This window comes from Pongo abelii, chromosome X (genome assembly GCF_028885655.2).
Source record: "Pongo abelii isolate AG06213 chromosome X, NHGRI_mPonAbe1-v2.0_pri, whole genome shotgun sequence".
Taxonomy (NCBI): domain Eukaryota; kingdom Metazoa; phylum Chordata; class Mammalia; order Primates; family Hominidae; genus Pongo; species Pongo abelii.
Window position 1 is genome coordinate 74850511 of NC_072008.2, and position 21588 is coordinate 74872098.

At 45.9% G+C, this 21588-nt stretch overlaps 1 protein-coding gene across 4 annotated transcripts in view; it reads left to right on the forward strand.

Moving 5' to 3' along the window:
• The window catches only part of EDA (ectodysplasin A), a 413848-nt gene extending 393544 nt beyond the window's left edge, over positions 1-20304 (forward strand). Inside the window, exons 3-8 of one of the 4 annotated variants that reach the window (XM_054544688.1) lie at positions 4014-4037; positions 8673-8852; positions 10319-10353; positions 11284-11335; positions 14223-14344; positions 16185-20304. In XM_054544688.1, coding sequence (XP_054400663.1) covers positions 4014-4037; positions 8673-8852; positions 10319-10353; positions 11284-11335; positions 14223-14344; positions 16185-16436 — 665 coding nt within the window. In that variant the 3' untranslated portion in view covers positions 16437-20304. Of the gene's footprint in view, positions 1-4013; positions 4038-8672; positions 8853-10318; positions 10354-11283; positions 11336-14213; positions 14345-16184 lie in introns of all 4 variants that reach the window. The other 3 variants (XM_024241143.2, XM_024241141.3, XM_024241142.2) reach the window with 3 other exon arrangements.
• Positions 20305-21588: the final 1284 nt, after the last annotated feature.

Below are 21588 nucleotides of genomic sequence, written 5' to 3' on the forward strand. Positions count from 1 at the left end.
CTAAAAAATCAAAAAACAAGAGATGCTGGTGAGATTGTGGAGAAAAAGGAACACATATACTTCTGGTGGGAGTGTAAATTAGTCCAGCCATTGTGGAAAGCAGTGCGGTGATTCCTCAAAGAACTTAAAGCACAATTACCATGCAACCCAGCAATCTCATTATTGGGTATATACACAAAAGAATATAAATTGTTCTACCATAAAGACACATGCACATGTATGTTCATGGCAGCACTCTTCACAATAGCAAAGATGTGGAATCAGCCTAGATGACCATCAACGGTAGACTGGATAAAGAAAATGTACATACATGTCATGGAATATTATGCAGCCATAAAAAAAATGAGATCATGTTCTTTGCAGCAACATGAATGGAGCTGGAGGCTATAATCCCAAGCAAACTAATGCAGGGACAGAAAACCAAATGCTGCATCTTCTCACTTATAAGTGGGAGCTACATATTGAATGCATATGGACACAAAGAGGGGAATAATAGACACCAGGGCCCTCTTGCGAGTGGAGAGTGGGAGGAGGGTGAAGATCAAAAAACTACTTATTGGATACTGTGTTTATTACCTGGGTGATGAAATAATATATACACCAAACCCCTGTGACACACAATTTATCTATAGGACAAACCTGCACATGTACTCCTGAAACTAAAATAAAAGTTTAAGAAATGACTTTGAGCCCTGTTTCTCTTGGTACTCTTCATGTCATGGGCATTTTAGGGAAAAAATATAAAAATTTTAGTTAACACTTTGTCTTACACTGTATGCCAAAATCTATACCAGATTAATTGTAGATTAATTGTAGATTTAAAAATAAAAATGAAACCATAAAAGAACTAGAAAATATATAAAGAGTTACCTATAATATCACATTAGGGAAGGCCTAAGTAAGCATGACACTGAAGGCAGTAACCATATAGGAAAAGATTATTAGGTTTAACTACATGTAAGGAAAGCTTTTCACACCCTTTGACCCAACAGTGTGATTTCTAATGACACATCCTAAAAAACCTTTGGACAAGTGTATAAAAATGTACATATGTGGGGCTGGGTGTGGTGGCTCACGCCTGTAATCCCAGCACTTTGGGAGGCCGAGGCGGGCAGATCACGAGGTCAGGAGATCGAGACCATCCTGGCTAACACAGTGAAACCCCGTCTCTACTAAAAAATACAAAAAATTAGCCGGGCATGGTGGCGGGTGCCTGTAGTCCCAGCTACTCGGGAGGCTGAGGCAGGAGAATGGCGTGAACCCGGGAGGCAGAGTTTGCAGTGAGCCGAGATCGCACCACTGCACTCCAGCCTGGGCGACAGAGCGAGACTCCGTCTCAAAAAAAAAAAAAAAAGTACATCATTGTTTATAAATGTACATAACATATAAATTGTTTATAAATGTACATATAAATTGTTTATAAAATGTACATATAAATTGTTTATAAATGTACATTGTTTATAAATGTACATCATTGTTTATAATAGTGAAAAACTGGACCCAATCTAAATATCTATCAAAGATGATTAAATGCTGATGCATCCATATTAAAAATTACAATGTAAAAATGTAGTTATTGACATAAAAAAGGTTATCAAATGACATTTTTCATCTGATCCCATTTTGTAAAAATACCTATGTATATACATAGAAGACTTCTAGATGTACATGAAATGTTAGTAGTGATTATTTGGGGGTACTTTAATAAGCTCTTTTTCCTTTTGCTCATCTTTTGTATGTATATATGTATGTATGCATGCATTTATGTATGTGTAAGAAGTAGGTATATCTTGTATAAAAATAATAGAAGCTTAAAAAGATTTTAAAATTTCCATTTCTCTCTTTTCACTTGTGGATTTAGGTCAGACCTTCTCCAGGAAGCTATTTGTTCCCCTTAAGTGGCCAGTATAATTCCTGAGGCCACTCCCTCATCTTTTGTATTTCCCTATTCAACTGTAAGTTCTTGAAGATAGAGTTGTGAGTTGCGTTTCATTATTTACTGCCTTCCATACACATGCTCAGTAAGGACTGGTTGGCTGGTGATGGCCTGATTTCCTCAAAGCCTGCTTTTGAAGTCTGATATAACAGTGCTTACCCTTAACCTGAAATGGTCAAAAACTTGGTCCGGGCTAGCACACCTTTGCAAAGAGGGCAGGGTAGCCATAATGGCTGCCTTCCTACTACTCTCCTAGGCTGTGGTGACTGGCTGGCTGATAGAGCTGAGCCCTTTCTGTGTAAATCTTTCCCCAAACAGCTTTCCTGTTCAAGAAAAAGGCATTTCTCAGGTTGAGTCGCTGCCTCATATCATTAATGTCTATGTAGTTGTGCTTTCCTCTCAGAACTTCCAAGCACATTTTCAAGAACTCGCAATGCTGTTAAAAAAAAAAAAAATTCATAAAGGATGAGTAACAAAGAAAGAAGACAAAGAATTGGGAGGAGAGGAGAGGAGAGGAGAAGAGAGAAGGAAAAGAGAATTGAGATTCATGACCTTAAGTACAGCAGGTTGCTCCAATCTAAAACATCCCCTGGACATAACAATAGCTACTGTTGCACATGAAATTACTTTGCCAGAAAAGTCTACACAGACATTAGTTTTTCAAGGGACCTGTGAAAGCTCTGATGGCCACTCTGGCAGCCCTCCAGGTTAGAGACTTTACTGATCTCTAATAGGGCCTGCTCTCATAGTTAGAGATCATTCCAGGTTTGTTGCAAATATCAAATGAGATGATAAATGGAAATATGTTTTATAAACTATAATATTGAAATGCTTGGTGTTCCTTTTGTAAGCTCTTGAGGGCACTGACAGTGGTTTAATGTATAACTGTGTCTTCATGGCAGTTTGGAACAGATTTTAAATACCTGTATTTAAAGAAAGTCAAATCCGTATACAGAATGAAGAGAATTTATTTCCTAGAAGGGGGAAAAAAAAAAATGACTGTCTGGGAGTGACCTAAACTGTTTGGGGAGTTGTGGTCACCTAACTATATTAGAAACACCCTGGGTTTTCTAAGTACCTTCAGTTGATTAGAACTATTTTCCTTAGAAGTAATTTCCAATAAAATGCTTGTGATTTCACTGTCAATGAAATGGTTGACATTTCTTATTTTATTTTTATTTATTTATTTATTTATTTATTTTTTGAGATGGAGTTTTGCTCTGTCGCCCAGGCCAGAGTGTAGTGGTGTGATCTTGGTTCACTGCAAGCTCCACCTCCCAGGTTCACGCCATTCTCCTGGCTCAGCCTCCTGAGTAGCTGGGACTACACCCGAGTAGGTGGCCCACCACCACACCCGGCTAATTTTTTGTGTTTTTAGTAGAGACGAGGTTTCACTGTGTTAGCCAGGATGGTCTTGATCTCCTGACCTCGTGATCCACCCGCCTCGGCCTCCCAAAGTGCTGGGATTACAGGCGTGAGCCACCACCCCCGGCCGACATTTCTTTTAAAGTGTCCATTAACTTATAGTAAATTATAATGGAAATGCATGTGGCCCTCACGAGTGTATTGTGGTCAAACTCTTAATAAGTAACAAATTAAATCATGATAAGAAGTGACTAAAAGTTAAACACTGCTGCTCTGCTCTCTCCATGAAAATGACCCTTTGCTCCTTCCAAGTTCAACACATGAGACTTCATATCAGATTCTCACCTGAACGCATGACTCTTCAACCTCAGGACTTGCAGAATTGATGGAATGCCGTCCTAAGGTTGTTGAGTTGTGCGTTTCTGGGCATTTCATCTCTATGGAGAAGTACCCATTCCCTCACCCCAAACACTGAAGTAGAGAGATTTTTCTCCCTAGGGAAGAATCTTCCTTGAAACTTTTGTGGCCTCAAGAGTCGGAAGACAGAATGGGGAGGTTTGATAGTTGGATCCTTGCCAAAAGCCTGACCCTTGGCTGTGAGACTCCCTCAAATTTGCAGTGTCTTGGGGATCCCTCCTAGTGACTATCTTAGAAAATAAACATTTTCTGTTCATTTCCAATGACTTAATTATCTATTTTATTTTTCTTATAGGTCCAGTTAAAAACAAGAAAAAGGGTAAGTTCCTGACTTTATAAAATTGCTGTCTTGTCATATATTTTCTAAAATTAGAAGAAAAAAATCAAGAGTACGATTTTTGTATTATATTCTTTCAGCATTGTCTGTCATTTTATTCAATCATATGTTATCTTCTTGAGTATTATAGTTTCTGAAGAACAAGAAATCATTCTTCAGTGATGATTCACCTCTTTCTTTCATTCTTCCTTGTTCTTCTCCCTGCCCTTCTTTTTACCCTTTTTTTTTTTTTTTTTTTTGAGACGGAGTTTCACTCTTGTTGCCCAGGCTGGAGTGTAATGATGCAATCTTAGCTCACTGAAACCTCCACCTTTGGGGTTCAAGCGATTCTCTTGCCTCAGCCTCCCAAGTAGCTGGGATTACAGGCACTCGCTTTTATCCCTTTTTTCCTCCTTTATCAAATCAGTGATTGAGTATGAATGAAATCCTGAGTCACCATGTAGGAACTACATACGCTACCTATCAAAAGATGTCAGTACCCTATTTCTTGGACTCAAAGCCTCCCTGATTTGATTTCCCAAAGAGTCAGGGAAGGTATTTCTTGCTTCGAGGATTCAATATCATTTTCTCTGTAATGAAAAAGCTATTCTGGAGTAGTACCCTGACCATTTAGTCTTTTCAAAGCAGCTTCCATTGTGCCGTTGTTGGGTCAGTAAGTCCCCAGTGTACTTGCAATGAAACTGGCCCTAGGGCATGTACAAGTGCTCACTTACTAAAAGAGGAGAATCAATCCAAAGACAGAACAGTCTCCAAAGACAGGGCCAGGCAATATGGTCTACTTCTTAGGACTGAAAGAACCAATTATGAAACTAGTTAAAGCACCTGTTTGTTTCTGGGTTCTGACCTGGGAGGAAGACAGAGTAAAACTAATGATTTTTCATTAAAATGCTTTAAGTGAAATGATGCTGTGTGATAAGATTTATGGAGCTTTATAGAATAGATTGTCAACCCCAGACTAGGCCAAAAAGACTGGCTTCAGCTGCAGTCTGCCACTTCTTTGAACACTAGGATACTCTGGTGCCTTGAGGTATCATAGTCCACATGGAAAAGTTGTGTGCCTGTTGTAAAGAAGCTGAGGAATGGTCTGGCCTCCTGAGGGCCTGAACTGAGCAAGGTTGGAAAACAGCCAGGGAGCTGGAGTCAGTGAGGAAACCTTTCCCTGTGGGGCCTGGGCACTTACCACCCAGATATTCTGTCTTTTAAGAAAGTAGATTTGATTTTCAAACATGTAGTTCTTAACTCTTGTCATATCCCTTTAAAACAGAAATTATAACTCAGATCATTGCCTGGCACTGCTACCTTGTATACAGGACATTATTGAGAAGACAGTGCACATAGGCCTTAAACATTTACTTTGGCTGAAAGTTATTTAGAAGCCATTGAATATGGATTTCCTTGGACATGGTGAATAGGCACATTCTTGAAGAGGTAAATTGAATTGTTCTCTTAATTTGTACCCTTTAATGGAATTTTCCTCCTTCCACAACTCTCTCTCTCACTCACTCATTCACTCACTTTTGGTTGTTCTTTCGTTTTGGGCTTAGCTAAAAGGTTAAGGAAATACTCCTTTGATGAAGTTTAGCTTTGAAAGGAATGTGTATATTCTTTCATCTAACACTATGTAGGGTATGTTTCTAAGTACAAACGTCTCTGGGCTTTTATATCATGAGGTGTTCTGTTAAAGTAAGGAAATCGAGAGAAGGGAGTCAATCCTCTGAAGTTATCCTCTTGCTCCAGGGGTCATTTTGTACATTCTTTTCTCTGGGCCCAACTTTGTGTAAGTATGCAAGTGTGAGAAGCACACTTGCCTAACCCTTGTTGCAGAGAAGCAGAGGACCAGCTGCAGAACTGGAACAAAGCAGGAGTTTTTTGGTTTTTTTTTTCTCAAATGCCTTCTAACATTTTCATAAGTGAACATTCTCTGTTTTCACTGCAACCATTAGTCTCTTGGACTGGAGGAGTTTCTGGCTCTAATTCTTCCAAAATTACATTAGCAATTACAGGAGACTCACATTCTTGAAGCTGAAGTTTGTGCTACCCACAGAGCACACTCTAGCTTGAAAATCACTGTTAGGTTTGGAAATCTTGGGACACAGGACAGCCTAATATGCACCAACTTCTGTGTCTATGCCACCTAGAAAATAAGGAGGGAGAAGCAAACCTTAAAACCAGGCTAAGGAAGCTTCCTGACTGCAAGGGGTAAGTCACCCCTCCTTATAGAAACTCAGTCTCATGAGGAAACAGAGAAATCATTGAGGCCAAGCTCCTTGTTTCACAGATGTAGAAACTAAGGCTCAAGGAGAGGAAGGGATTTGCCCAAAGTGTGTCTGTGGCAGAGCTGGGGCTTACATCCTTATCTCCTGAGTACAGATTCTGTGTTCTTTCCACTACACTAGCTGGAATTGAAACTTGGGCTCTGAATAAGCCTGATTTGGAAGCTGCCCAAATCTGAAGGGAGATGGTTTTCCTGTTCAGCATCTTGAAATTGGCTAGATCTAGAAACGGGGCAGATCCAGTCTTTTGCTGCTAAGTGCAGAGAAACCTCTAAAGCTCATGCCTCTAGGTCTTTAAGGCTACAGGGACTCTTCTGGAAGAGATGTTCTCTGGACCTTCCTTTCCTTCCTTTCTGAGGAAGAGACCCCACGATGACCCCATGGTTTCATTCCAAATGCAGATGTGGTTAGACATAGACAACTGGCCTCTTGAGTGGCATTGCCATGAGGATTTGGTTTCTTGGCCATGAGGCATTGTTCTTAAAGGAGGACCTGATAAATCAGGACAAGATTCTCCTGCCTAAGGGTCTGGGGAGCAAGAAGTCAGAGTCAGTAAGAAGGTTTTTAGTGAGACTGGAGAAGATTGTATTTAAAACTAAGAAACTACCTCAGGTGAAGACATTGTGATGAAGTCTGGAAACAGGCTTCCATTCCTGAAACTTTCCATAAAATTGTGAGAAGGTGGTGAAGGAAGGAAGAAGACCTGTGCCTACATGTAGTCTTTGAGTGGAGCTGCACAGAGCAGAGGAAGTCAACAGGAGGAGCTGGAGGTTTTGGTTCAAGACCACAGTTATGACTCATTTAAGATAACTGCATCCTGGTGGGAATGTTGAAAGGACTGGAATATGAAATAGGAGGGTCGAGATTGTTCTAGAAGGATAGCAAGGAGGAAAGGGGAAAGAGTTGGTGGGCATGATTAATAATACATTTGAGAATAGGACTTCTGAGGAAAGACTTTGGGAAGCTGGATTATTTAGCCCATAGAAATAGAGGTTGGTGGGTAACTTAATTTCTTTTCATATATAAGGATTATTATGTATATGTATATTCTTCTCTGTCTACACAAATAGAATAAGAGCTTAAACTGCCACAAGAGGGACGTCAGTTAATATACCAGAGAACTTCCTAACAGTGAGCAGTGAGGGGCAATAAACATTGTAACATGTTACTATGGAGTTTGCAGAATTTCCTTTCCCAGAGATCTTTTAAAAGGTCAGTTTTTAAAAGGTCCCAGAGTTTACAGAGGTCAGCTGAGAAAGTGAAACCTGCTGCCTCCTCCTCAGCTCTCTCTACTCTCTGTCTCTGCTTCTTTCCTGTTTCTCAATATCTCTCTCTCTCCCTCCTCCTCTTTCCGTGCCTCTCTTCCTCCTTCTCCATTCCCCCATCTCCAAAACTCCTTCCCATTCCTCATTCCCAACTAGCACTATCCCCATCCCAACCTCCATTTCCTGTACATCCTGACTTCTGGAGGAACCTTCCTGGAGCTGATACTGTTCCTAAGGCCAGGCTGTACGGCTTCCTCTTGTTATCGACATCAAGTCCACCAAACTGGGCAGTAAACATAAAAGCTCCACATTCTTCAACAATAGCCCAATTCTAAAAAGAACCACAAAGTGACCCATAGGTCTAATCATTTGGTAGTTCTCATCCTTTGGACTCAGCTAAAATGTAACCTCCTTTTTGAAACCTTCTCTGACCTCTTCAGCATTTGGTCCCTACCCACTAAGGTAGCACTTCTACTATCCCATGACTGTGTCTGTTTTCCCACAGACACAGACTGATCTCCTGGAGGGCCACTTATTTCTATATGCTCAAACCTAGCTTTGTAAATGCATATTCACAAAAGGGAGTGGGGGGAGGGGAGAGAAAGCACAAGACAGATGGAGACAGGGAGACACAGATGTGTGATAAAGGTATCCAACTCTTTAGCAGGGCCTCCCAGAGAGCTGACTTTGTGTCCTCAGAAGTCTGTAGAACTCCTGACAGTACACTCATCGCAGGAAATAACTACAAATGTAACACTGAGGCCAGGCGCGGTGGCTTACGCCTGTAATCCCAGCATTTTGGGAGGCCGAGGCGGGCAGATCACCCGAAGTTAGGAGTTTGAGACCAGCCTGGCCAACATGGTGAAACCCCGTCTCTACTAAAAATACAAAAATTAGCCGGACGCAGTGGCACGCGCCTGTAATCCCAGTTACTCCAGACGCTGAGGCAGGAGAATTGCTTGAACCCGGGAGGTGGAGGTTGCAGTGAGCCGAGATCGTGCCACTGAACTCTAGCCTGGGCAACAGAGCAGGACTCCGTCTCAAAAAAAAAAAAAGTAACACTGAATCCTATTTTTCAGGAAAGAAAGCAGGACCTCCTGGACCCAATGGCCCTCCAGGACCCCCAGGACCTCCAGGACCCCAGGGACCCCCAGGAATTCCAGGGATTCCTGGAATTCCAGGAACAACTGTTATGGGACCACCTGGTCCTCCAGGTCCTCCTGGTCCTCAAGGACCTCCTGGCCTCCAGGGACCTTCTGGTGAGTTCCCCTGTCTCTGTACCCACCAGGTGCCTTACAAGTACTTTAGGAGAGCAGGAGTGGGTGATCCTGAGAGCAGTTTCAAACGGTGGAGATGGGGTTGGTGTGCAATAAGGGATGCAGATCTCCTAGCCCAGTGTAAAACTAGGAATTGGACAAGCCAGTAGGGCCTGGCCTGCTCTAGCTTCTTATATCTACCAACCTGTCAAGGACAGGCCACCTGTTCTTGCCGCATCTCAACCCTTCTGTTACAAGCCCTCCCTGACTCTTGGCCTCCCTGTAGTGGACCAGTAAAACTCATATGAGCCAGAGACAGAGGCCCTGGTGGTTCACTGGAGTTCCAGTGGGGAATAGATTTAATCTTCTCTGATTCCCAGCATCTAGCTCCACATGCTGATGTTTGCATAGAAACAGGCTATGGAGTAGAAAGTTGAGGACTGAACAAAATGACAAGCCCTAGGATAGTTTCATCTTATGAAGTCTGAAGTGCTTTTCCCATAGCAAGTAGTCACTAATGGTCAAGAAGTTAGAAACTTAAGAGTCACTCAGGCTGTGGATGAAGCAAACTCAGGCACCAAGGCTGTCCTGTCCAGGAACCAAGTGCTTCTTGCACTAGATCCTTACCCTACCACACTTGCCATTCAAATGTCATTTCATCCCTTTGCATCTTTCTCCTTAAGCCCTGAAGGGCATCCGAAAGGTATGAATGCAGATCCAAACCTGCCTAATTGGAGTTGACAAGAGTCAGACTGCCTGGGCTAATGTCAGTTGTTATTTCTTTCTCCTGCTCCTCACTCCCCTGCCCTGTATCTTGGGGCTTTAAAGAAATGGACCCTTACAGCTGATTTCTCCAGGGGCAAGAATTCTGCAGCAGGATTCAGATTCTTTAACTTGTACTTCACACAGGGCTAAGCAGTGTTACCATGGCCACGAGAGATGGAGTTAGAGATTTTTTTTCATCCAATCATTCCTTAAATATTGAGCACTTTCTGTATACAAAGAGATATATTGATACATGGTCCCTTTTCTTATAGAGTTTATCTCCTAGAGGAAGAGAGAACAAAGAAACAAGATATTTACAAATAGCAGTGGGCTCTATGAAGAAAATTAATAGAAAGGGAGCAAAAGACTAGAGAAGCCAATGCCATTGCCTCAGGGTCACACAGTGATGGGAATGCTCTCTCATTGTTCTCCATGGGTGCCTGGTGGGGCTTGCCTTGGGCTAATATTGGCCAGAGGCAATACTCAGAAGTTTCCCTGCTGGGTGCTGGGCCCACCGAAGATGAAGGTCAGGGCAGGAAACAGAAGGGGTGCACTCTGACACTTCCTCCAGCTCTGAGCCCTGGAGAATAAAGCTCAGACAGGGCTGGCTGCAGGGAGCATGGCTCACCACCGCTAGCTGCTCAGGTGAGGGGAAAAGGAAGTCAAAAGATCATGCCCTCTGATTGTCCTGTCCTATTTTGCAGGTGCTGCTGATAAAGCTGGCACTCGAGAAAACCAGGTTGGCTGGGGATTGCTCTCTTCTTGGGTAGGAGGGAAAGCCACAGGCTAGAGCCACCTTTAAATTAGCTTCTTATTAGATTTCCTGAGGCTTTATTTCATGAGAACACCCTGGAGATTCTGAGGGTTTTCACTCACAGCTCCCTCCCATCTCTATGAATAGAAAAGCTTTGCCCCAGGGCATGTTTTTAGCTAAGGAAAGGGTGTCTTGCCAGGATCATTTTTCCTCATTCCACAGGAGACCCCAGGATCACCATAGCCAGGCCCAGTAGTCAGCTGAAATAAGCTGCCAGTCAGACCTATTCACCTGAGCCTCCAACTCCCCAGCCACCCCAGACACCTTGTCGGCTCTCAGACCACCTGGGATCCGGAGCTGAAGAGTTGAAGAGTATGTCCTTGAAAAACAGCCAACCAGCTCCAGGCCCAGCCTAGCCTGGGCGTCTGCCTTAATGGCCTGAAGAGCTCCTCCCAGTCTTTGAGCTTCCTAATCTGTCTCTATTGGCAGGTTCTGCTGCCTTGCCTTGTCTCATCTCAGCCTCCCTCGCTACAGCTATGTGGCCACAGTGATAAATCTACACAGCTGCACAGTGTTTGACGGCTTGCAGGGCAATTTTATATCCATCACCTCATTTGATCTTCAGACATCCCTGTGAGAGAGGCCAGACATTCTTATAATCCCCATTTTACAGTTAGGGAAATGAGGCTCAGAGGCATTACATTTGGTTGAGGTCACATAGCTAGGAAGCGGTAGAGCTACAAAATCATATTACCCTCTAGTAGAAATGTAGTCAGTAACATCCCAAGACAGGGGAGAGGGATCAGAATTGGATTACAATAGACAACTAGAAACCAGGATGGAAACATGGGACCGGTGGCTGAGCAAGCAGCCATTACTCGTAGTAACTACTCTCTATCCTTCTCATCCTGCCAGCCAGCTGTGGTGCATCTACAGGGCCAAGGGTCAGCAATTCAAGTCAAGAATGGTAAGAATCAAAATAGGCTCTCTCCCAAAGAGGAGCTTCTCCCCTCCCTCCTCCCCAGCCTCCAAATAATCACCCAGCCTAGTTCCTCCCAGGCCCCTGAGGTACCCTTGGCATACGAAGTCATTCTTTGCTCCATCATGCCCTCTACTGGCTGTCCTGAGCAATTGCTGGCATCAAGACCAGTTGCTACACCCAAATTGTTTTAGAATCACTGATGATGGAGCTGAAAGGGACTTGAGACATCATCTAGCCCAGGCATTCTCAGGGGATGGAGGTTATATCAGAGCCACCATGGAGATATGTATAGTTAGATTAATATTTTCACAATACAAATTATAGAAAGTAAAACTATGTAAACTTAAATTTTTCTTGTCTGATGGATCTACACAGGTGGGCAGACAGGCTGCATCTCTCAGGGAAGGTGAGGCATGTTAGAATCTCCAGGGAATTTAAGATGCTAGTGTCTATCAAAAAGGAGAACGTGTTTAATGGGGTTAAGAAACACTGATTTGCTGTAATCCCTGAATTTAAAAGATGGGGAAACAGAGTCCCAGAGAGATTGGATAATACCATAATAAATCATACTGTCTCATATTTGTACGATACTTTAGAGTTCTCAGCATACTTTCTTTGTCTTTAATTTCATTCAGTCCTCACAACCACCCTATGAGGTAGGTATGAGCTCCTTTTTACAAAGACAGAAAGTGAAATTCAGAGAGGTTAATTAACTTTCCCAATATTTCTTAGTCAAGTTAGTTTAGGAGCCAGGATTCAAAACTACGTCTTCCTGACTCTTTCCTCTCCCCTATGCTACTTCAGTGATATGTATGTACACTCCACTGAATGATTAGGTTCATTTTCTTCCCCCAAAGAGACATGAACATTCATGAAAGAACAGCACTTTGGAATAATGTCCAGTCCCCAGAGTGCATGAAGCCTAAAATGTGTGAACCCCCAGGAGCCTTGGGAAGCAGCAAGCTAGCCAAGATGCCAGATGCTTACAGAGCTTGGGGTGGAAGGGAGGGGTTGTGAGTACAGAAACGGTAAAGGAGGGTTAAAAAAAACAGCTACATGGGGACAGTTTCTAAGAACTCAGTCAGTCCTGAACTGGCTGTGCTGAGTTTCCTTAATGACTGTATTTAGCTACTTTCCCTGACTGCCACCTCCATATCTGACTTAGTAGCCTCAGAAGTGTAAATAGGAACACAATGGCACCAAAACCCAATTGGTCCTGCTGGGGACCCCAAGGCCCTGAGTGGGCCATGATCCCCACCTGTCCAGGGAGGCCAGAGACAGGCCAAAATAGATTTGTTTGGGTATCTAGATGGATAGTGCTTATTCTGTGCCAGCAGCCACTGATTTTGCTCCCACTGCCACATAATAAGATTGTTTCCAGCCCCTCTGGGCCAATCCTCAGAGGTGGTCTGTGCTGACCTTTAGTACTACCAGAAGAAGTGATGGGGGTGGGGTGCAGTGGCTCACGCCTGTAATCCCAGCACTTCGGGAGGCCAAGGCTGGCAGATCACTTGAGGCCAAAAGTTTGAGACCAGCCTGGCCAACATGGTGAAACCCCATCTCCACAAAAAATACAAAAATTAGCTGGGCATAGTGGCACACACCTGTAATCCCAGCTGCTCAGGAGGCTGAGGCAGGAGAATCACTTGAACCCGGGAGGTGGAGGTTGCAGTGAGCCAAGATCACACCACTGCACTCCAGCCTTGGTGATAGAGTGAGTGACAGTCCATCTCAAAAAAAAAAAAAAAGAAGTGATGGGGTCAGGGGTTGGAGGACGTCATGCAGAGCGGTCCATTGATGGGACAGAGCCAGGGCAGCTCCTAGCCCATCTACTTACCACCTCAAGGAAAGATGGTCACCTTTTCCAGAAAGCCTGTTTCCTCACCTCTCAGAGAGGCAGGCCTACTGAAACTGGCCAAAGATGGACTTATAAAATATAATTTCTTGGGTGCAGGATGGATGGCTTAGAGGGGAAAAGGCTCCCTGGGCTTGGATGTCCTCCTCTGATGGTGGGAAGGAACATTCCTCTTTCTTCAGGATGGAAAGAGAAGTTTTTCCTCCATCCTCATACACTGGCTTCCGCTGTCCAAAGGAGTATGACTGCCCCCTCCACCCCTGCCTGGGGTGGGGCTGAGACAGATGCTTTGCCAAGAGTGCCTCGGCTCCTATCCTCCCAGCTGGCTCTATTGCAGCCTGCCAGTCTATCCTTCACTCTCATAAGGATCCCTCTCACCTATGGGGCCCTGGTACTAGTGGTCAGTAGCCCCAGTTGCCATGGAGTCTGAATCATCTCTAATCCCTAAGGTTCTCCAGATAGACAGTGGGCTGAGTGGTTTCCTCCCGGGGAGGCTTTCCAGAAAGCTGTGGGTGTGGAACAACCGTAAAAAAGAATCTCTTAAGGAGAAAGAGAAAACCCATGAACCTATGAGACAAGAGAGGGATTCAGGAGCTCTGGCTGGGAAAGTAAAATTGAATAATAAGACCTAGCCTGCCACTCAGTGTCTGAATTTTGCCGGTGCAGGCCCCATAACAACAAAGAAAATAGGGCAGCATGCCCACTCTCATCCTCCACCGGCAAATTCCAGCTAGAAGGTATTGGTTAAAGACCCTTCCAGATGCAAGGGTCAAGAAAGGAAGGATAAAGACAGACAGGCAGAGCCCAGGAGCCCTGAAGCAGGCCTGGCAGCTGCTTTACAAACAGAACAGCTTCTCTGCTTTCAAATGCTCTTCTTAAAGTTTGGCCTTCTAGGTGACCCTGGTTGCACTGGGATAGGGGTGGGGGTTGTGAACTCCTTGGTATTTATTTTCTGTTGCCTCGATTATTCTGACATGTACTGAGTGACTGCCCTTCTCTCATACTGAGATCTTTCAGGTGGAGTGCTCAATGACTGGTCTCGCATCACTATGAACCCCAAGGTGTTTAAGCTACATCCCCGCAGCGGGGAGCTGGAGGTACTGGTGGACGGCACCTACTTCATCTATAGTCAGGTAGAAGTGAGTACGGTCTTAGGCCTAACTCTTCTTATATCCAGAATGCAGATCCGGTGCAGGCCACATAGGGGCACTGTGGAGCCAGCCAAGACCATCCAATGGCTAACTTCCTGTTTTGGGTGAGGGGGTGGGGGGACCGGCACTGGGAGGGAGTTGAAAGGAGGAAAGAGAGAGGGGGCCAGCTTCTTTTGTTTTGTTTTGTTTTGTTTTTCCCTAGCCAAATATTATTGAAAAACTGTGAAAAAGGCCCCTCCCACACCCTGCCATCTGATTCTCTCCTGCAGGGCCTCAGGCCCCTGTTTACCCTCTGAGCTGTTTGGCTGCACTGCCAAACTTGAACTTGGTCTCAGTATATTCTTTGAAAGTCAGTTCCAGGGTTACTGAGAACCCTTCCCCTCAACACTGCTGGCTCGGACGTTATAATGAATAGTGCTCCTGCAGACTTTCTTTCCACCTCAAAAAGATTTCTGACTGTCTTTCCTTCCTCTTTCTCCCATTTGTTTCCCTATCTTTCTATTCCTCTATTCTTGCCTCCTTCCTGCTGTCATTCTCCCAGCCCTTTCTCCCTCTGCTTTTGTCCTCTTCCTGCCCTGGGCCCGCTCCCCAAGTCCACCAGCGTCCATCTACTTCCATTCCCCCATTGTTGAATTGTTTGCCTCCATGGGGGTGGCTCCTTGGAGATAAAGGAAGATGAGCCATGACGTTGGGATTTTTGTGGGGTGGGCAGCAAGCAGGCAGGTGGACAGAAGGACTGTGGAGCCAACAGATGGGTGTCACATGAGAGTGGCCAGAGAAGGTGGGCTAACAAGCATCTGCTAGGCATACTGAGCGCTCCGGTGTAGCTTGGGTCCTGACCCGTATATGGCACCCAAATATGCTGTTCCCACCTGAAGAGCTGATGGAATGACCTTTCATAAAATGATTTACAGTGATATCTGAGAGTCCCAACACCCACGGGGCACATGGGCATAACCCTGATGTCCTATGAGCCAAGCTCCACGTGGTGGGGGCGGGCGGCAGATCCAAACTTGGTGTGAGGTATGATGGATAAGGGTAGTGAAGGATGGAAAAATTAATTTTCTGAGCCTAGGAGAGAATTGAGAGTGGCCCATGCAGGCTGGGAAAATCCCCATGACATTAGGCCACTGAGCATAAGTTAGTGCTTCCTTCTGGCCACAAAGTTAGGGGCCTGGGCTTTTCCAAATTCTTTGTCTTGTTTGCAGTAGCTAGCTCTCCATCTCTCTGGACCTGTTTCCTCAATCATCAAATGGGAGGCCCAAGGGGCACTGTGAATCAGTGAAGGGAGTCCAGGCACAGGGGAGGGGTGGTGCAAGCTGAATAAGCTTCTGTTAAGGAGCTGAAGAAATCGCAAGTTGTTACATGCCCTCTCTGGGGAATCAGTGACTTCTAAGTTTCTCCACAAATAGTCCGTGGGGCTCAAGAATGGAAGTCAGTTTGTGTCTACGGCACTGTGTGCACACCTGTTATGTGCAGAGCACTCTGCTTCATGTCAGGGCTGGGGCAGGGGTGGGCGGGGGAATGGGGACACGGTGAAGCTGCAAATAGGGCATGGTTCTTAGCCTTACAGAGTTTACGACAGGTGTGCTGTTGTAAGAAAGGTTTGCTCAGCCAGCTGAGCCCCATGGACTAGGGGAAGGACAATGCATCAGCCTGTCACCCTGCCTTTCCTGTTGGCCAGCTAGCACGCCTTCACATGGCACTGCCCCATCCATGGGGTATACTGACAGTTCATCTGAGAAGATTCTGTCAATTCACCACAGGGAGGGCCCTCCACCCTCTCTTTCCTCTCTTCCCCAATCCCTTCTTGTTGCCTCTCACTCAGGTATACTACATCAACTTCACTGACTTTGCCAGCTATGAGGTGGTGGTGGATGAGAAGCCCTTCCTGCAGTGCACACGCAGCATCGAGACGGGCAAGACCAACTACAACACTTGCTATACCGCAGGCGTCTGCCTCCTCAAGGCCCGGCAGAAGATTGCCGTCAAGATGGTGCACGCTGACATCTCCATCAACATGAGCAAGCACACCACGTTCTTTGGGGCCATCAGGCTGGGTGAAGCCCCTGCATCCTAGATTCCCCCCATTTTGCCTCTGTCCATGCCCCTTCCTGGGGTTTGGGAGCCAGGACTCCCAGAACCTCTAAGTGCTGCTGTGGAGTGAGGTGTATTGCTGTTGCAGCCGCAGAGAGAAATGCCCCAGTGTTATTTATTCCCCAGTGACTCCAGGGTGACAAGGCCTGCTTGACTTTCCAGAATGACCTTGAGTTAACAGGACAGTTGATGGAGCCCCAGGGTTTACATGAAGCAGAACCTTCTTTGGTTCCATGTTGACTGGCTTATGGCATGACTCTTCAACCCCGAGGTCCCTGTTGTCAGATCTATTGTTTGTTGCACTAAAATGAGGATCCAGGGCAGCAGGCCAGAGAAAGCAAAGGTGCACTCCAGACTCTGGGGGTGGACATCTGACCCCAAGGGGGCTGCTGCTCCTCTCTTGGGTAGGGTAGTGGCTGGGGCGGAGTGGGAAGGGAGCATTGCAGCCTAAGAAGAAGGCCAGAGAGGGAAAAGGCAGGTGCTTTTGGCAGAGACCATGAGAGAAACCTGCCAAGGAGCATCCTTGGCAGTGGGAATTTTCTTTCTGCTCTATACTGTGGCCTGCAGGAGGGTCGGAGTGCTCTTCCCACTCCGGCTGACAGCCACACCGTGGCAGCTTGCTGGGCTTTGGGAAGTTTGCTGTGCTTTGGAACAATCACAGGGAATGGCCACAAGACCCTGCCCGCATAAGACCCTGAATCCGTACTTGGGTCACATGTCTCTCATTTTATTTACAGCTGTGCTCCACACTCAGAAAATTCCCTGGGGTCACCTTCTAGTTTCCCCCATTCCCAGCCTGACTAGAACTCCTGTCTTCTTTCTCCACAGAGCCTACCTCTGTCTGAGACAGGTGCCTAACCTGGGACCTGTGGTCGTGTGAGTCTGGGATATTCTTTAGCTTACCTGGGCACAAACAGAATTTTCCATTTATTAAGCAGTACAAATGTTTTTCATCCATTCCTAATCGAATTCTGTCTGGGGACAAAGGGTTGGACTGGATGACCTCCAGAAGTCCCTTCAATTTCTGGTACCTGTGACTCTTAGCAGGTAGCCCTCACCACAGCCTTCTAAATTCCCAAATCCTAGACTGCTCCTGGGCATTAGCAAGGCGGAGCCTTGCTTGGTCTAGAAAGGGCAAGGGGTGAGGATAGGACAGAGGGATTTTGTTCAAGTTTGCTGCAACCCAAGTGGACATTAGGCCAGGCCTTACCTGAAAGGCCAGCAGCTGATGCCATACTAACCCAGTCTTTCTTCACTCTGGCTTCAAAAAGTCACAGCAGAGCATTGTCACCGCAGGTGCTCATGCTGCTCCCCTAAAGCCAGGCTCAGGAAAAGCCAGTGTCTAGGCACTGAGCAGAGATCTGCCCCCTAGTTCAGGTCCAAATTCACCTTCCCCTAAACCCCAAGCTTCCCACCAGATCATATGGTAGGACCCTCGAGAGCCTTACTTCAAAGTGCCTGGGCTCAGCCTGGCTTCTGGGTGCTAAGTCCAGCCCAAACCTGGGAAGGTCAGCCTTGTAAAGTCTGCTCCTCTTGTTCCTGAAATGTGTTTCCTTTTCAGGAGATGGGGAATAAGTTCCTTCAGGCAGCTGAAATTCACCAAGAACAGCGGGTACTTATTTCTCAGCTGTGCCTTCCCTTTCTAAGCAACCACACTGCTTGGCCCTTCAAGGGTCAGGGTGAGAGGGGATGGGCTAGGCCTCCGTTGTCTGGTTGCTAATGACAGCCTTGCAACCCAAGGTGAGGTGAACTCCAGGCATGTGTCTGGCCCTAACTCCTATAAAGTGCCTTGGACAGTCCGCAGTTGTAGCAGAAACCAACAAGAACCTCTCCTTCATGTTTGGAAAATAATTTCTCTTTTATTATCTCCTTTGAAGAAGGCAAGGCTGATAATATGACAAACATCATTGTTTAGATGAGGCTCAGAGAGGTAGCACTCTCAGAGTGTTTTGACCAGTTTAAGCCGCAGACCTGGAGCTTCAGCCAGGTCTGACTCCAAAGCTGTTCCATTATACCACAGCACTGTGTGGAATTTGAGGTCTAGAGAGAACCAATAAAAGTGGTAATTTGGAACTGAAATCCTTGAGAGTTCTAGGGAGAAACCCAGAGATGCCTGATTTCATTCCTCAATGGTAATACCTGTCCTCTTGGCTGCCAGGGGCTCTGTGGCAAAAAGAGTCAGACATTTCTTTGGAAAACAGCCAACAGCCTTAGAGCTCTTGTGTTCAGAAGAATCTTCCTGGTACCATGTTGAAGCAGCAGGCCTCTGGGACCCACAGAACTGGTGGCCTTTATGTTCTTTCACCCATCCTAGGAACCAACCAACCATCATGTGTGGAGCCCCTACTGTGGGCAAGGTCCTCCTTTCATTACCCTACAGACAGCTTACAGGAGCCAGCCTGCTTCCCACAACTACTAGTGTGACTCCTTATCTCTTACCACCATACCTTAGAGACTTTGATACTACCAGGGTCTCTCAGGGATGGAGGGAAGATCTGAAAGAGAGGACTGGTTCTGAGGCCAGAAAGGTGTGAGGAGAGAGGAGGAAAAGTCTTCCTAATTGTGCCCCTAAAGAGCATCCTGATACCATTCTGTTCTCCAGAAATGGAGGGGATGATAAAGGAAATAGGATCTCCACTGGACCCTTGATTCATTCTGAACCCTCCAAAGGAACTCTAGAGGGCGAGGGATGATGAGGGAAGCAATAGGTAGCTGGGGAGCCCTATTGCTGCTAAGTTATTGGCAAAGTGACAAAGCAATTTACTGATGAGAGAATGTGGAAATAGATGTGCAGTTTGGAATTATGCTGGTGTGAGTTTGCCAGAGGACCAATGCTAGCATGGAGAATGGGACGAGGACATTTGTGGTCAAGCAGATGACAGAGGTTTGAAGGAGAATTGCATGGCAGGAGTCTCTGCCAGCTACTTGGGCTTCAACAGCCAAGCTGGCACAAAAGACAGCTGGCGGAGGCTGCTCGGCTACTGGTTACCTGGAGTAGTATTTGCCTATTTCCCCCTTCATCCATCCTGAGCCAAATTTCTTTTGCTGAACAGGAAAGAGCTAGGAACCCTGGAGGTAAACAAAGACTTTGATCCATGTATGAGTGTGTGTGTTTATGTAACTTCCTGTGGATGCAAATAGATTCAGAGAAATTTAGAGCTAAAAAGGCCCTTAGAGGGAATCTAGCCCAACCTACATTCCACCCTGTTACTTATGTAGAAACTGAGGCCCAGAGAAGGAAGATGACCTGCCCCAAGTGGTGAGCAAGCACCAACCTCCATACTCAGCAGAGTGAGGGGGTAAAGCAGTTCCTGTCCCACATGGCCATCTTCTTTCTTCCACCCACAAACTCCAGGCTGGAAGTACTTGGCCCCCTTCAGGAGCCTGGCCAGGCAGGGAGAGAGTAGCTGCAGCCTTCATCAGAACTCTTCCTCCTCCCAAGGCATTCTCCCAGCTCTAGCCTCTGGACTGGAAAGCACAAGACTGGCCCAGTACCAGCAAGTCCTTAGGCTACTGTAATGCTGCCTCAGGACCCATCCCTGCCTGGAGGCTCCTCTAGGCCCTGTGAGCACAAAGAAGAAAGCTGATTTTTGTCTTTTAATCCATTTCAGGACTCTCTCCAGGAGGGCTCGGGGTGTGTCATTTCTATATTCCTCCAGCTGGGATTGGGGGGTGGGCTTTGTTGTGAGAATGGCCTGGAGCAGGCCCAATGCTGCTTTTGGGGGTCAGCATCCAGTGTGAGATACTGTGTATATAAACTATATATAATGTATATAAACTGGGATGTAAGTTTGTGTAAATTAATGGTTTATTCTTTGCAAATAAAGCGCTTTCCCCGTCTGTTCTTGAAATCGGCGCGAGTACTTCCTACATGTTAGGTGCTTCTTTGCAAATGACGCCACACATGAGCTAGGGGAAGGACCAAGGCACCCATTTCAGAGGCAGCAACAGAAGGAAGATGGTCTGAATTTCCTGTTGGAACATCCCACATCCTCTCCATGCCTCAGACCACACTCCCGCATCCCCATTACCTTAGGTCAGGGTGTCCAATCTTTTGGCTTCCCTGGGCCACATTGGAAGAAGAAGAATTGTCTTGGGCCACACATAAAATACACTAACACTAACAATAGCTGATGAGCTAAAAAAAAAAAAAAAAAAAAGTCACAAAAAATTCTCATAATGTTTTAAGAAAGTTTATGAATTTGTGTTGGGCCCCATTCAAAGCCATCCTGGCCCACATGCGGCCTGCAGGCCACAGGTTAGACAAGCTTGCCTTGGGTCTTCTGTAACTGTGACCACATGACCGGTAGGCTAGATGTCCTGCCAAAAGGAACATTGTCCTGGGGCAGCAATACACAGAACTGACTCACTCTCAGCTTAAGAATGTGGCATCTACAAAAGATACTTCAGGCCTGGGCCCCAAATAGCTTGGGTAGACCCAGCCTCCAGCTCATTTTGCAGGTGAGGAAACCAACACTTAAAGAATTTAAGTGGCTCACCCAGAGTTACCCAACTAGTAAGTGTGTCAACCTGGTCTGATTCCTTCCCAGCCGAGGCTGCTGTTACCTGGGAAAGTAGTATTTGCCTATTTTCCCCTCCATCCATCCTGAGCTAAAATCAATAAGGAAGAGGCTCACAGGAAAAAGACCAGATTGCAGCTCAAGAACACGTAGCTCAAGAGAGGTCTGGCGCTTTTCACAACCCCAGCAGCCTTTCCCCCAACCCCCCCGCCAATCTTTTGGCTTCCCTGGGCCCGCCCCTGTGCCATCATACAGGTGGAGTAATGTGCACACAGCAGACCACGACAAACCTGCAATGGCCAGGTGTGCATGGACTGGGTGTTGGAACCCAGGCTGGTCCTATGGCCACCTTAGAGGTTTGTGGTTTTTTTTTTTTTAAGGAAACCAGTCACAGGAAAGCTACAGACTGTTTAAAAACACTTTATGGAAGCTCAGGGAAAATGTAATCTCTGGCACAACAAGTAACAAAGACAGCAGAAAAGCAGAAGCATGTCTTTGGCCACTGTATACAAATCATCACATGAGGCAGGCACCCAGGGTAGAGGCAGCAGCTCACACTGCAGTAAACACGCAGGATGTTGTAGACCAAATTGACGAACGTAATGCAGGTAAATC